This window comes from Haliotis asinina, chromosome 10 (genome assembly GCF_037392515.1).
Source record: "Haliotis asinina isolate JCU_RB_2024 chromosome 10, JCU_Hal_asi_v2, whole genome shotgun sequence".
Taxonomy (NCBI): Eukaryota; Metazoa; Mollusca; class Gastropoda; order Lepetellida; family Haliotidae; genus Haliotis; species Haliotis asinina.
In genome coordinates this window covers 20785232-20803173 of record NC_090289.1, presented here as the reverse complement: position 1 = coordinate 20803173, position 17942 = coordinate 20785232, and the positions used below count along the sequence as shown (strand labels likewise).

Below are 17942 nucleotides of genomic sequence, written 5' to 3'. Positions count from 1 at the left end.
TACATAAACGTTGTGTAAGAAACGTTTGTATTTGATCTCTGTAATTATCTTATCCAGTGTAATGATCACGTGTATCATATCCATCGTCAATAAAAGGAGGATAATGTATCAGTTACGGAATTGATGCGTATAATCATTCAATCAGACAACGCTAGATGAGATATGTGAACACCTCTTTAAACCTCAAAATAACAGCCTCTGGCCGAATGCATGTCCAGGTAAACTTTTGTCCCGTGACAAGTGTAAAACAAACTAATGTGCTGTTACATCATTGGACAACCTGTTTTGTGGAGTCACGCCCATTGTCAATCTTCTGAACATCGTTTGCTTTCAAAACAAATATAAATATGTCCATCTTCATAAATATTTGGGGAGATTCAACTTCAAGTGTATACATCACAATAAATTAGTATCGTGTTACTTTTTTAAATTCTATAATACATGTACTTGAATTATGATATTTATTCGTAACAATGTGCCGATTATATTGAAATGTTCAGCAAGCCATTATGTTTGATGTACAAGTAGTGTGCGCAAAAAGTATATGCAAATAAATACTATCTCTATTCAATGGTTGGACTGGGTTATCTGGGGTAAAAATAATCGGATTGTAGCGCTTTGAGCGCTTCAAAGAAAAATAAACTCGTCAAATTGCTTGTTAGTTCTACATGTACATTTCAGGCATCCTTACGATTATGTATGTTCACGATACACAAACTTTTCATAATAGCTAGAGTTGATGAAACCGAAATCTAGCATAGTGATTGGTCAATGATCTAACCAATAGTCAATCTATATCCAAGTCTTGTGACCGAACGTACTCTTCAGAAATTTAGCCCACCCCCAATCACCTGTCATTTCCAATGTGACAGGTATCTCATTATACGATTGGTCATAGATAACAAATCAGGGAGTATATTGAACAGTTAAAATACAAAACGACCAATTCGGGAACTTTGATGCCCATCCCATGACCCTTTGTCTTATGTATGTGCAAGGAATAGCTTTATGCAATATGTATGCATGTATGTTCGTGCAATAACGTATATTTTCTGCGTTAAATCTAGATTAACCAAAGCGACAAACTGTGAATCTGTTATATGTAAAACTAGCTTATTAGTACTTTCCTTAAAATATTCAGTATACACTAGCAATGTATCAGCGAAAACGCTTCTTTCATAGATTATTAGGCATGTGCGTAAATTCGTCTTTACTGCCATTGACATAGATGTTTTGAACAATTTAATCTCACAAAATGATATGAGAGGGACATCATTTGGTTTAAGTATGTCTTACATACAAAGAATCCAAACATGTGTGAAGAAAGACACACTTACATAATCCCTTACTTTATGTGCTATTGAATGTTTCTTGACACCTCTCTTTAATTATCACATGTAGCAACTAATTCCGGTGATCCATCATCAGTAAAAGCAGGATAGCATATTAGTCATGGTATTGATACCCTTGCGTATCATCATTCAGACTACAGTAATAAGATTATTTAGCGCTACTTTGGGTCTTGAAACAACAGTCTCCGGTAGAATTTATACGTAGCCACGCCCCTATTCCCCTATTGAATGGACTGTCCCGGGACAAGCGTAAAATAAACATGTGTTGTTATTTTGTCGGACAACCCATTTGATGGTGCTACGTACGCTTCATTCTCTGTACTGTATATGCACACATGGGTGCAGTCTGGTGAACCTTGATAGCGATACGATATCAGACAATACACAAATTGTTACATGATAGTTAGAATATACAACCAAAACACAACATATCCACTGGTCAACAATACAATAAAAAATCAATGTATCCAATCTGAGTGACCAAACGTGCCCTTCAGAAATTTAGGCCACGCCCCATCACCTTGCCTTTCCTATGTGACAGGTTCTCACGATACGATTGGACAAAGTATCAGCCAATATAATGAGTAAGTGAGATATAATGCATTACATTCGGGATATGTTATCCCATCACATGACTGGAAGCTTTCTTTAGCATCGAGTAATGATAAATGTATCATGCAGTATGTATGTGTATGAATGGTGATGTATGTTTACAGCGTTAAGTTAAGATGAACAAAGTGACAAACTATAAATTTCTATATGCTCCATGTTACTTACACACCTATTGATACTTTCTTTGAAATAGTCAGTATATATTAAGACATATATTTTCTTATATATATATTATATAATATTAATATAATTATATTTTCTACAAAACTGTATACAGTTAGTTTCGTGACAGACAAAATACTGCCCTGAGGTACACCCTGATCCTGATTGTAATGATCAGACAGGGTTGAACCCACTCGGACTTGAAATTGCCTGTCTTTTAAAAACTCTGATATAAAAAGAGGCAAACGGCCTCTCAACCCAAAGTCATGTAAATCCTTCAAAATACCATGTTTCCTGGTCGTGTCATAAGCTCTCTCGAGATCAAAGAAAATCGACACAGCATGTTGTTTATTGACTATAGTATTTTTAACGAAGGATTCTAAACGTACCAAATGATCAATGGTAGTTCTATTCTTCTGAAAACCACATTGAATATTTGTAATGAAGTTATTGGTTTCAAGATACCAAATTAATCTGTTATTTACCATTCGCTCCATAGTTTTACAGACACAGCTGGTTAAAGATATCGGTCTGTAATTGGATGGATCAGTATGATCCTTACCAGGTTTGGGTATAGGGATTACAATGGCTGTTCTGATGAGAATGTCAGTTACGTTAGTTCATGATTTTGATGTGTGAGAAACAATAGCCAAAACACACCTTTTCAAGAAACATGAACCTCGCATAAAAACGCAACCATCACGTCTCGTGCATTTTGAGTTTTTTGCATGTGCAGGGTCGTGTATATGCGCTTTGGACGGCAAGATGTAGGGTCGAAAAGTAGAGTGTTCGTCTGCACTGTTGTGAATTAAGACAAATAGTTGCCATATTCGGGCATTGTTCATAGTTCGAATTCAGATAACTTATCTAGTCAACTTAGTTTGGTGGACAGTCATAAAAGGTGTCAATATTTAGTTTGGTGGACGGAGTGGAAAAAGGTGTCATATTTTAGTTTGGTGGTCGGAGTGGCAATATCATTGTTTGGTTACCGTTTAGTTGAGCACATTTCTTTTTTTCTTCATATTTAGTACTTACAAAATTTGTTTAACAATTCCACTGCGCAACAAATTTTGGTAGCAGAGCGTGGTTACTGCTCTGTATTTCGGAGCTGAGTTTGTATATTCAGGTAAGTTGTTAGGTATTCTTTTCTTGCATAGATAGTGTTGTTTTTCAATATTTTGTTTTGAAAATCATGGCTAAACCAGAGGCCGATAGTAAGAGTGCTATCCTCACGTTACAAATAATTAAACTTAAACGTGAAAAGACCAGTTCGAAAACAGCACTCACAAAAGCTAAAAATCAGTTGTTAGCTTTAGTTGAACAAGAACTACCATCAAGACAGGCAATAAGAGATTACATTGACAAGGTCGCATCACTACAAAGCAAGACTGTTGGTGTTATTGTAAGCTTAGCTGAAGCTTACCAAGAAAGTGATGATCTAGAAAAGTTTGACAAAACCATTAAAGAGATTGAACCAATTGAAGAAAAAAGTGAAACTGACGTAAACAAGGCTTTAGTATACTTGAACAACACTGCTAGTACATCAGCAGGTAGTCTGAGAGAGGGTATGAGTAGGTTGTTTTGCAAGGATCATGATTCGGTTCAATAAGTTAAGTCGGATGATCAGGTTTCAAAGCATGGTGATTATGTAAAGCCAACAGAAACCGTAGCTCCTGGTACACTAAAGGTTGTGACAGATAAATCTGAAAATACTGGAATTGGGCGAGACATGTGGAAACAACTGAAAAGAGTTTCAATTCCTGTATTCTCGGGTAAAGTTCAAGAATATGAAAGCTGGAGAGCAGCATTTATGGCATGTGTGGACAAAGCCCCTGCAACAGGTGAATACAAGTTGCTCCAATTGAAACAATATTTGTCAGGAGAAGCCCTAGAATTGGTCAATAGATTAGGACACAGTGCTTACGCTTATGACATATCGTTAGAAAAACTTGATAGGCGATATGGCGGTAAGCGGAGGGAGATAGCTCTAAAAATGGAAGAAATTTCCAATTTCAAACCTGTTAGGAAAGGAAATGCAAAGGATTTTGAACGATTTGCCGACTTGTTGGATGTCATGGTTGTAAGCCTACGTGACAACGTTAAGATAGAGGAGTTGGGAGACGGCTGTCTGCTCTCTGTATTAAAGACAAAACTAACAGAATCAATGTTAGTTCACTTTCAGAGATGGGTGTTCGAATCACAAAGACAAGAGTCAGTGGAAACTCTGTGAGAATGGGTAGTCAGGGAATCTGAATTTCAGACAATAGCATCAGAGGTTAAATATGGTGTTTCTGAAAAATCAAGGAGCGGACAATCCTGTTCACGTACACACAAAGGTGTTTACTTTGGAACAAAAAACGAGAAAACCCTCCAGTGTAATGTATGTCAAATGCAAAACCATACAACTTCACAGTGTCGTAAACTGAAAGCTCTTGATGTTGTCAACAGATGGGAAACGGTAAAACGCCTGCAACTGTGTTTTCGATGTTTACACAAAGGCCATGTTGGGAAACATTGTCAACAGTGGGAAAAATGTAATGTTGATGGGTGTGAGGCAACGCATAATCGTTTACTTCATAGCAACAAAAAAACGTTACAAGTTGATGTTAACCAAACATCAGGTAGTACAGAGCAATTTTCATCTGTTACAATGTCAGCTATCAAAAACCAAGTTAAGACCTATGCACTTAGGACTGTACCGGTTGTCTTAAAGAATGGCACTTCTGAAATAAAGGTCAATGCTCTGTTGGATGACGCCAGTACTCAAACTTACATTAATGAGGACATTGCTAGTCAACTAGGTCTTCAAGGTAGATATCAGCAGATCTCTGTTAGCGTTTTGAATAGCAAAACTGAGACGTTTAGTAGTCGGTGTGTTCACTTTGACCTTGAAAGTGTTGATGGATTAGTAAAAATGCCAATGAAGGCGTTGACGACAATTAAAGTGACAGGATCATTACCTGCTGTGAACTGGCAAAAGATCAGTGAAAACTGGAAACATTTGGAAGATGTTGATTTTCCTAAACCAGCTTCACCACCAGTAATAGACATCCTCATAGGAATGGATTATATTGAGTTGCACAGTTCTCAAAAAGAACTGTATGGACTACCTGGGGAACCAGGTGCAAGGCTCACACCTTTAGGTTGGACATGTGTTGGGATTCTTCCAAAAGGATGTGCATCCCAGAACCAGACGTCACATGTATGCTATGTTCAGCATGCTGATGTTGGGTGTGCAGATGACTGTCTCAATGAACTTGTTCAGAGGTTTTGGGAAACAGAAGAAGTTGCTGCTGCAACACCAAAGTTAAGCCCTGAAGATGAGGATGCAATTCAAGCTGTTAAAACATCCCTTAGCTACACAAATGAGCGATACAAAGTAGGCATTCCCTGGAAATTGGATCCTGAAATCTTGCCCGACAATTATGAGATGGCATTGAAACGTTTGAAAGATACAGAGAAAAAATTGTCAAAAAATGATACAATTTTAGAAGCATATGAAAACGTCATAGCTAAATACCTTGAAAAGAATTATATCAGAAAAGTTCCAGAGGAGGAAATCAGTAAATCCAAATGGTACTTACCTCATTTTCCTGTGGTGAATATGGATAGAGCAACAACAAAAGTCAGGCTGGTGTTTGACGCATCTGCAAAATGTAGTGGCATTTCCCTGAATGATGTTATTCACCAGGGTCCCAAGATGCAAAATGACCTGTTTGAAATACTGTTGAGATTTAGAAGATATCCAGTTGGACTTATCTGTGACGTAGAGGAGATGTATTTACAAATTGAGATTGCAGAGTGTGACCGTCCATACTTCAGGTTTCTTTGGCGATCAAATGATGAGGACAAACCTCCTGATGTTTATGAATTCTCTAGAGTAGTGTTTGGGATAAATTGCTCACCTTTCCTGGCTCAGTACATCACACAGGAACATGCCAAATTACATGAAAGAGATTTGACTATGGCATCTACAACAGTTGTTAAATCAACTTACATGGACGACAGTATAGATTCTGTTCAAACTGACACTGATGCACTAGAGCTTTACAACCAGCTTATGAATCTTTGGGAAATAGCAGGTATGCATGCCAGAAAATGGCTATCAAATTCAAAGAATGTTTTAAATGAAATTCCGGTGGAAGACAGGTTGAAGGAAGTGAGCATATTGACAGATGACTTGCCATCGGTCAAAACCTTAGGACTTGTCTGGTGTGCTGAAACTGACGAATTTAACTTTGGTTGTAGTTCAAACAAGAAAATGCTGACAGTGACAAAGAGATCCTTTCTTAGAGAAATTGCCAAAGTTTTTGATCCGTTAGGATTAATAGCACCATTTGTAGTGAGAGCAAAAGTCTTACTCCAGCAAATGTGGCTTGCTGGACTCGGATGGGATGATAAAATGAATCCTCATCTTGAAGCAAAAACATGGAAGTGGTACAATGAAGTGCTGCTGCTTTCTTCACTCAGATTTCCGAGAGAGATAGGATTAAATCAAGCTACAAGTGACCAGCAGTTGCATGTATTCGTAGACGCTTCTCAAGAAGCATTTGGTGCAGTCATCTATTGTGTAAGTAATCTCTCCAGTCAAGGCAGGTCTAGCACTCTAGTAGCTTCCAAAAGTAGAGTTGCTCCATTAAAAGCAATGAGCATTCCTAGGTTGGAACTGCTTGCAGCTGTTCTTGGTGTACGACTGACACTGATTGTCACAGAGGCTCTAGCTGTTTCTCCAAAATCAGTGAAGTTTTGGTCAGACAGTGAAAATGTCTTATGTTGGATTAAAAATCAAAGCAGAAACCTTAAGCCTTTTGTTGCAAACAGAGTTGGGTTCATACAGGACAATACACAACCAAGTCAGTGGAAGTATGTACCAACCAGCCAGAATGGCGCTGACATTCTCACAAGAGGAGCACATGTTGAAGCATTAAATAAGAAGGAATGGCTTCAAGGTCCAGAGTTTAAAAAACAAGATGAGAAGGAGTGGCCAAATCAAAGGAACTTGAAAATCAATGAACAGTTAGAAAGGCGCAAAGGATGTCAGTCAGATTTTACAATGGTAGCAGGTGGGGCTGCTACAGTGATGACCTGGTGCTTAGACCCATCAAGATATTCACATTGGAAGAGATTGTGCAGAGTTACTGCCTGGGTACTTCGGTTTGTTCACAATGTTTCTTCTGGAGGAACTAGAAAATCTGGCGAGCTTGAAGCCGATGAGATACAGGATGCTGAAACACTAATTCTTCTGAACGCTCAGAAAGAAGCATTTACTGAAGAATACTCAACTTTGACAAAAGGAAAACAACTTCCTAACTCGAGCAAACTATTGAGTTTGCATCCATTTTTAGACGATTCTGGACTGATCAGATCAGGTGGAAGACTCAGATATGCCGAGGACCTTTCCTATGAGTCACGTTTTCCAGTCATACTTCCTAGAGGTCACTGGGTAACAAAGTTGATTGTGAAACAGTTCCACGAGGATTGTTGTCATATGGGAACCAACTACACATTGGCTGCATTGTCAAGTAGGTTTTGGATTATAGCAGCTCGTGAAGATATTCGTGGTTGGGAACATCAGTGTGCTTGGTGTAGACGTCAGAAAACCAAGCCTGCTACACAGATAATGGCAGATTTGCCAAGCGTCAGGGTTAAATGTTCGATGAGACCTTTTGCTCAGACAGGAGTAGACTTTGCTGGTCCATTTCTAACAAAACAAGGTAGAGGGAAAAGTAGACAGAAACGGTATCTGTGTTTATTCACGTGTCTATCAACTCGAGCGGTACACCTGGAGATAGCTTATGGTTTAGACATGGACTCCTTCCTGAACGCTTTCTCTCGTATGGCACACAGAAGAGGAATGCCAAATGAAGTCATATCTGATAACGGTACTAACTTTGTGGGAGCCGTAAAGGAACTGAGGCAGCTCATTTCTAATCTCGATGGAGATGATCTAAAAGCATCGTTAGCAAGCAAAAAGGTCTTGTGGAAGTTTAATCCACCACATGCTCCACATTTTGGTGGAATCTTCGAATCTTTGATTAAATCAGCAAAAAGGGCAATTTATGCTGTTCTCAAGTCTGGAGAAGTAACAGATGAAGAACTGATGACCACCTTTGTTGGTGTTGAGGCTTTGTTGAATTCTCGACCACTGACATATCAGAGCGCACATCCAAATGATATGTTGCCCATCACACCAAATCATTTCCTACATGGGCAATGTGGCGGTCCTTTTGCACCTGAGGCGGATCAACAAGACTTTAATCCTCATAAACGATGGAGGCGTGTGCAGGAATTACTGAGGCATATATGGAAAAGATGGTTGAAAGAGTGGTTACCCACTCTCAATGTTCGCAAGAAATGGCGGGCAACAAGTAAGGACTTAAGCACAAATGACGTTGTCATTATTGTTAGTCCTGATTCTCCAAGAGGAAGTTGGCCGCTTGGTAAAATTGTCAAGATATATCCAAGCAGAGATGGACATGTCAGAGTAGTGGATGTTCAAGTGGGGAAGTCGGTGTTGACTAGACCTGTTACTAAGCTTTGTCCACTAGAGTGGAATCCAGAATAAGTCACCCACGTGTACACTTCAAGTTCAGTAGTTCTACACATTTAGCTCAGATATATATAGACGTCTTTCTGAAAGACCAGGGTCTTGTCAGCGGGGGGTGGTATGTTCTGAAGAGAATGTCAGTTACATTAGTTCATGATTTTGATGTGTGAGAAACAATAGCCAAAACACACCTTTTCAAGAAACATGAACCTCGCATAAAAACGCAACCATCACGTCTCGTGCATTTTGAGTTTTTTGCATGTGCAGGGTCGTGTATATGCGCTTTGGACGGCAAGATGTAGGGTCGAAAAGTAGAGTGTTCGTCTGCACTGTTGTGAATTAAGACAAATAGTTGCCATATTCGGGCATTGTTCATAGTTCGAATTCAGATAACTTATCTAGTCAACTTAGTTTGGTGGACAGTCATAAAAGGTGTCAATATTTAGTTTGGTGGACGGAGTGGAAAAAGGTGTCATATTTTAGTTTGGTGGTCGGAGTGGCAATATCATTGTTTGGTTACCGTTTAGTTGAGCACATTTCTTTTTTTCTTCATATTTAGTACTTACAAAATTTGTTTAACAATTCCACTGCGCAACACTATGAAAGAAGCGTTTTCGCCGTTACATTGCTAGTGTTTACTGAATATTTTAAGGAAAGTACTAATAAGCTAGTCTGTGACTTACATATAACAGATAAGACAAAGGGTCATGGGGTGGGCGTCATCAAAGTTCCCGAATAGGTCGTTTTGTATCTTAACTGTTCAATATACTCCCTGATTTGTTATCTATGACCAATCGTATCATGATATACCTGTCACATTGGAAATGACAGGTGATGGGGCGTGGGCTAAATTTCTGAAGAGTACGTTCGGTCACTAGACAGCTTGGATACAGATTGACTATTAGTTAGATCGTTGACCAATCGATATGCTAGATTTTGGCTTTATCAACTCTAGCTATCATGAAACGTTTGTGTATGGTGAACATATATAATCGTAAGGATGCTTGAAATGTACACATAGAACTAACAAGCACTGTGACGAGTTTATGTTTCTTTGAAGCGCTCAAAGCGCTACAATCCGATTATTTTTACCCCGGATAACCCAGTCCAACTATTGACTAGAGATGGCATTTATTTGCATATACTTTTTGCGCTCACAACTTGTACATCAAACATAATGGTTCGCTGAACATTTCAATTTAATCTGCACATTGTTACGAATAAATACCATAATTCAAGTACATGTATTATAGAACTTAAAAAAGTAACACGATACTAATTTATTGTGATGTATACACTTGAAGTTGAATCTCCCCAAATATTTATGAAGATGGACATACTTATATTTGTTTTGAAAGCAAACGAGGTTCAGAAGATTGACAATGGGGTGACTCCACAAAACAGGTTGTCCAATGATGTAACAGCGCATTAGTTTGTTTTACACTTGTCACGGGACAAAACTTTACCTGGACATGCATTCGGCCAGAGGCTGTTATTTTGAGGTTTAAAGAGGTGTTCACATATCTCATTTAGTGTTGTCTGATTGAATGATTATATGCATCAGTTCCGTAACTGATATATTATCCTCCTTTTATTGACGATGGATCTGATACACGTGATCATTACACAGGATAAGATAATTACAGAGATCAAATACAAACATTCTTACACAATGCTTATGTAAATTGCATTGAAAAATCACATTTCAAACAAACATGAAACAGCTTGAACAAAATACCCCAGTTACCTTTGTATGGTTTATGTGTACTATATATGTATATTATGAGTAGATGCAAGAGTTATCACTTCATATTCGATTATGTATTATTGTCAACTTTAAAAATCAATAGTCGCAAATGAGTTAGGCCTAAATTAGTAACTTGGTTTATTTAAAATATACATGAACATGAGTGTAATACAGTATTGCTATTTATGTCTACGATTCATTATATGGACTATTACAACGAATGAATGAATGATTTAATTTAGAAGAAGGTTTTGTAACCTTGTCACCGTTAATTCAATCAGTGTGCAAACATATAGTATTCACTCCCAATGACGAGGAACAAACACGTACCTCCTGTAACAACATCTCATAATCCCTTTTCTTGCAGACATGTGTTCATTTGCCTGTATAAGCCCCCGACATTGCAAGCAATTGTTATCAAAACACATTAATAGCTCTTCTGATTAACACAGAAAGTAACCTCTCTCGTAAGAAAAGCTAATCTTTGATCATTACTGCTAAATTGATTGAAATTATAGGCACAGTACGAATTTAAAATGTAAAACCCCCAATACGCGGCTCTCGCTGAATGAGAGGTGCTTTTCATAACCCCCAATATGCGGCTCTCGCTGAATAAGAGGTGCTTTTTATTACCCCCAATAAGCGACTCTCGCTGTGAGAAGCTAATTATTTTGCCGCATATATGCAGCTCTCGGCCTTAATGAGTTAAATAGCTTCAAATCATCCATCAATCAAACACTAACATATCTAACTAATATTCCAGACTGGTAGGCACCAAAAAATACTTCATCAAACATTTCAGATATTATGCTTGTCCCTCTGTTGACAAACTGAGCATTTATATGATGAATGTCCATCCACCTGATTGTGGTCACCTGGTAATTATGTGTAATCACAAGATTTAATCAAACATGAAAATTCTCGGAAATTGTTATTCCCTAAGGGAAATGAATTAATTACTTGGTCATTGCACTTCGTAAGTACATTGACACTTCCCAACTTGGCTTCAAGTTTTCCTTAAATATTTATTAAATGTTTTATAAAATTTTCAACTCTAAAATCTCCTGGTTATACTTACTTCCCTCAAAACGAAGCACTGAGGAGACTGAGCCCAGTCAGATTGGGTGGGTGTGCACTCAAGTGTAACAAAGACTTTTCATTGGCTGGTTCATTTGCCAATACTCCGAGGGCTCGTTGTGTGTGAGATGATCTGTTTGATTGGCAGTTTAGAAGTATGGTGAGTTATAAGTTTTTGCAACCAGGTATGAGACCATTGTATTTATATTACTCGTAACAGACCCATTATGCTTGTAATCACAAGAAATATATCTTGTTCTCAAACTTCAACCCCTGCAATGATCCTTGCACACATTACTTGCTGTGTTTTCACAAGTTGCACAAGCCACGTGAAACTAATCACTGCGCATGCATTATGGGCGCAGTGCAGCACAGCTGTTGAAACCATTGCTTCACCCAGTCCTGGGGGAAATTAGTGAACTGTTTAAGCTCTGATTTTGCGGGGGGTTAATAGCGTTATTTTTCAACTTCACAAGTTGAATTTGCATTTTTGATAATTTGTTAATGGAAGTCCATTCCAAAAGGAATCAGAATCTGCAAATTTGTGTTTTGCATTGCATGTAACCTTCGAGGCACCAACCACAGAGAAAGGGAATAGCATGTTAACTGCAAGAAGTCCAGCTAAATCATATTCTCTCAATTCTTGTCCAACATGGCTTATTAAAAATAGCCCAAGTCCTACCAGCTATTACATCCATTGTGAACCAGTCACTAAGTAGATCACTGAAGGAAGCACTTATGACTGATCTTTTAAAGAAGCCAAAATTGGAACAAAATGTCTTTAAGAGCTTTTATCCAGTTTCAAATCTGCCATTCCAAACTGATAGAGCAGTGTTGTAAGAAACCAACTGAAACAACACCTCCTGGGCAACAATCTTGGTAGTATCATACAGTCAGCATACACAAATAGGTCAGAGCCCAGAAACAGCTTTGCTGCATGTGCAGAATGATCTTCTGCATGCTGTTGATTCCAAGCGAACAGCAATTCACATCCTTTTTAATCTACCAGTGGCATGTTACACAATAGACTATTCTGCTTTTTTGGAAACTCTGCAGTTACTTTTTGGAGTCACTGCCAATACATTTTCATGTCATATCTCACAGTCATGTCTCACAGGATGCAAGCAATCATTTTTCAATGGGGTAAGGCCTGAGAGTAGAGAGTTAAGTTTAGGAGTACCACAAGGCTCAGTCCTGGACCCAGTCTTGTTCGGTGTATATACCATACAAATTGGTAATATATCCAGGTCCAGAATCTCAATTATCATCTCTATGCAGATGACACTCAACTATATCTCGGATTCAAGCCACCAACTGCATCTTCTGTACAGAATTCCCTGCAGACAATAACAAATTGCATAAATGAGATCAAATGTGGGATGAACAGTTATTTTTAAATAGTATATAGTATTAAATATGGAATGAATAGTTATTTCTATATAGTATATAGTATTAAATATGGAATGAATAGTTATTTCTATATAGTATATAGTATTAAATATGGAATGAATAGTTATTTCTATATAGTATGAATAGTTATTTCTATATAGTATATAGTATTAAATATGGAATGAATAGTTATTTCTATATAGTATATAGTATTAAATATGGAATGAATAGTTATTTCTATATAGTATACAGTTATTTTCATATAGTATGTAGTATTAGGATGCATCTGTTTGTCCATCTGTATGTACATCCAATATGGAATGTCTTAAGAACCGTTGACTAGATTCTTCTTGTCTTTGGTACCTAGGTTTATCTTGGTATAAGAACGGTTCTAGTCAGGTTTTTTCACCTTGACTTTCATTGTAAGGTCACAAGGGGACTTTATCCTTTTACCCTTGTCAGTAAGATATTTCAAGAACCGTTCACTGGATTTTCTTCATACTCAGCAGAAAGCTTTTTCCAGGGAATTTGCAGGGCCAAACTTGATTTTGTTGACCTCTTAATTTTCAAGATCATGGTGACACTTTGAATATTTCAGCATGTTAAGCTGCATGTTAAATTTGTCAGTGGGCTTGTCAGTGTGACAAAAAGAGTTGTTTTGTTTGTTCAAAAGCCCACTAATGGGCTTACTTCATTCTCGAGGAATAAGTCAACCTTCACAAGCCTGGAAGGTCACTGAGTTCAGAAACCTTAGATGTTCCATCTGTCCCAAACCACAACATATGGGAACAGAACATGAAGGCTTGCGGCCAAGCACCACATCACTCAGGAGCTCCCACTCCTTGAGAGCTTTTGTGCCTAGTAAGCCAAAGGATTCAGGAAAACACATCACTAGCTGTGCTTGTCATATTCAGCCTCTTTTGTTTATGGTTGTCATTAACCTATGTAGTGTATGCTGTCAGTGCTTTTGGACAGGGTAATCTGTAGCCTGCCATCCAACCATGGGACGAGTGCAAATCCTAAGATAGGACAATTTTTTAAATTTGAAACTTTAACTATAATTTGTATATTATAGTTATAATAATACATGTAGTTATATTATTTATCCTGTGATGGATGCCTGTCCAGCCCTCTATTCAGATTTTGAGTGTTAACTGTCATTGGTTGAGGGTGAGAATGGTCACTCTGAAGTAGTCACATGGGTAGATAGGGGAGTGTGCTGCATGCTTAGCAAGGGACTGAGGACCTGTCCTGTTAAAAGCAGCCTGGGGAACACTGATGAATGGGCGAGAGCGGCCTACTCAATGTCAAAGCAAACGAGATATGTTCAAGTTGTGAGATAAGGATAAGTACATAAACGTACAATTGACAGTTAAAATTTCCGAATTGTCACAAATCAGTGACAAACTAGAAAAAATATCTGAAGATCAAGACCACATTTAATTGGGAATTTATGAATGACTTTGATGTGAAATGTCAACAAGACTCTTAAATGCTCCCAGTGTGGCCCTTGTAGGATTAAGTTGCCTTCCAAGTGATGACAGGAGGTATGTGTCATACAAATACAAATGCATTAATTAAAGTTACATGATTTACATGATGACAAGAGGTGAAATATATTTACAATTAAAAATGATGTCCAGTCAACAAGACAAAAATTTCTGTCTTATTTTATTTGGTATTTTTCATGTTTTCAGGCAGCTGGAAAATACAAACAGAAGGGACGTGACTACGTTGTCGAAGATGGGGATATAATATACTTCAAATTTAATGCTGGAGCTGGACTGACAGGGAAAAAGAAGTGATATCTGTGCACATGCCTTGGTGGTCATTACAAGTAATGTAGTTGTAATTCTTAGTAGTCTTGTGTCTACATTTTGAAGGACTGTTTCACCACAACCTTAACATTTTTATGAATGTCTATGTGTCTCATGATTGCTGATACATTGTTGTGTAAACAATCTTCTGTTTTGCTGGACGAATATGTTTAAAATGTACATTTTTTCCATTTGTAAAAGTTACCAACACAAAAACTATTTTTTGGGTGATATTGAGTGGTTAAGGTTATAGTTCATAGTTCAAACAGTAGAACTTAATGTGAAGTGGTACATACATTCTATTTCCTGATTCTAGTATTGATCATTGTCCTCAGATTTTTGTTCCTAAAGATTCTCTTATAACACACAGACACTGAGATAGCTGTAAAAGTCTACTGAGTACTGTATTACATATGCAAGAACAATGATAACTGTATGTTTAATTTCAACAGTGTTGATTTTTCCCTGCTAGAATGTTGCTAAAAGTGACAAAAACTAAAGTTGCTCACATTAATTATTGATTAACAGCATATTATTTAAAGGTATTCAAAGAATACCAATTGGTGAGTACATTGTAACAAAACCTCTGATCTGAACATTTTATGAATTAGTAAACCTGTTGAAAAAAAAACAGATATTATTTCCAACGACAAACTTTTGCAGGTTCAGATGTGTATAAAGCCTAGGCATCCATTTTTGTGATAGGCAGGTGCTTGTGTACTCTACATTTTTGTATTTCTCCATCATTGATTATATATTTTACTCATCATTTTGAAGTTGAATAAATGAGACAAATTCCTCACAAACCTTGACTGTATCCTTTATTTAATAATCCAAAGGTACATAATGAAAATAGTTTTGCAGTCATCACCTTGTGGTGAGGACTTTTTTGGTGGGTCATATTTCTGCTAAATAAGCCTGTATGTTTACACATGGTTATACAGGTTCAAGCCAAAATCAACAAACCTTCAGTAATCGCTGAAGCAAACAACAACACTATTTCTTTCACAATGTTTTCCTTCATTCAACATTATTACATTAAAACCGACAAATGGCTAAACACTAAATTGCACGAAGCAAGCCTTTTTTACCAAGATTTAAAAAAGTGTCTTAACACTGGAGAAGTATTAAGCTTACAACATTCAAGACCTATGTAAGGGTTCAAAATGTTTTGTGGTAGACATTTGGAAGACATTTCCAAATTCGATGTATCAGTGACAAAACTGATGTCAGATGCAATTCCCTACCCAACATTCCAGAATTATTTCAGGTTGACTAGATTTTGCATATGTTTATGACTGGTGCTGCCTGTGGGGCAGGATATGTGATTCATAAACACATCATCTGTCATTGTATGGCACGGTGACTATCGCTGGGTATTCTGATTTAGTCTTGATATAGTCAGAATTAGAACAGACAAGTAACAATGATGATAATCAGAGAGCAATGTCACATCTTTAATCTTTAATCCTCTCAATGCTGCCATCGAACCCATTCAACAGGAGTGCAGGATAATGACATCTCCAAGTAAAACTTGCAATAATTATTCAACGAGTTGGATTTACGTGTCATATGAATTATGTATTGAATGCACCAATTCTCAGCTTTATAAATATATAATCTTCAATATGTATATGTACCTTAAAACGAAGTGCCTGAGAATTAAAAATGTGATCACCAAATTTCTCAGCACACAGTCAAAAATAATGGCCATTGTTGACTTTCAAGCACACCACATCGAGTGGTACCCAGTCTAATATTTTCTTCATTATGAAATGTTTTTTGATAGTTTAATCAATATTTTTGTTCTTTGAAGAGAAAGCTCACAAGTTCCCCCTTTTCCAAAAATTGGTAACTTTCAGCTTAAATAATTACAAACAAAGCCAATCTCAATGTTCACAATCATGCATAGTGATGCTGAAGAAAATGTGCCATCCTGTTTTGATATATCCAACTATTTTATCTGGAATAAATAACATGGTGTCAATGGGTAAATGTTATTGTCTCTGCACAGAAATTACCATATTTAGTGAGTTTATTTTGATTTTGTTTGATAAACCTTGCAACATTCACAATGTTGACAGCCGTAGGTGACCCGAAAGGGCGTGGCCAACGTTGCGGTTTTTCTAAGTGACAAGACACGAAGGATGTTTTAAAATACGTTAATCTGAACTCATATACATTGAAAAAAATGACTCAGTACCTATATAATGCAGATCATGAAACAATATCACAAGATTTGTAATTGTACCTACCCTTGATGAAACCGGAAGCACCCACGGCATGGAGGTAAAATATAAACGAGTTGGAAAACGACCTTTGATACATTTTCTAAATTGATTCAAATTCCCGTAAGATCCATACTCTACACCAGAATTACCTTTCAGTCATCCTCAATTATTTACTGTTAGTTGTGTTCAATAGCAGTTGTCATTTGTTGCTTGTGTTGTAGTATTTCTCCTCAAGTTAACCGTCGATGTGTTGATCTTTAGTTTAGCAAATCCGAAGTCAGTGATTTTTGTGGTCTATTTTTTTCAAAGAATGTTCTGACACGGGGAGACTTATAAATTGTTAGTGTGTCGTAACAATAACATTATATTGTTCTGTGTATATCGTCACAAGAAGTACAATTTTGAATGATTGAAGATGTCATGAATAAAATCATTTTTTCTTTCACAGAAACGAACGAAACCAGAGCTAGTGTGAGAATGTAACGTACAGTAACTATATTTCATAAAAATTAATGACTGCTTAGAAAACAACTGTCATCGTTTTTGTGAATCAGTATTTGTTTTAGACATTAAAACAGCTAAACATCACATCTTTTGTTCACGAATTTGGAGCAAAATTGAAATTTGAACAGCAGAGCTTTTGGAGTTAATTCTACCTAGTATAATGCAGGTAATGTTTCAGATCAAATTGTTTGACGTGTATGCATATTTTTATAATAAAAATCATGTCATGTGTCTCAGTCCGTGGCTCCATACAGCTTTTAGATATTGCACTAGTGCAATCTGAAATGCAAAATGTACCTCATGTTTATGGCCATACTTTTCACCTACTTGCACACTATCTTCATATTTTACTGTTAAAACAGACTTCATCTGGGAAACAGACTGATGATCCAAACTCTTGGAGCAATGATTACACTGACAGTGATTGAAAGACAGACTCATCTTTTTCTTGTGATGAAATTTCATGAAGTAATATGAAATTATCATACCAGACCTAGAATAATT

The 17942-nt window shown here is 37.1% G+C and overlaps 1 protein-coding gene across 1 annotated transcript in view; it reads left to right on the top strand.

Annotated features, from left to right (window-relative positions):
• The window catches only part of LOC137297669 (obg-like ATPase 1), a 310380-nt gene extending 292858 nt beyond the window's left edge, over positions 1-17522 (top strand). The window contains exon 12 of the mRNA XM_067829580.1: positions 14584-17522. Within this exon, the coding sequence (XP_067685681.1) occupies positions 14584-14691 (108 nt within the window). The 3' untranslated portion in view covers positions 14692-17522. The remainder of the gene's footprint in view (positions 1-14583) is intronic.
• Positions 17523-17942: the final 420 nt, after the last annotated feature.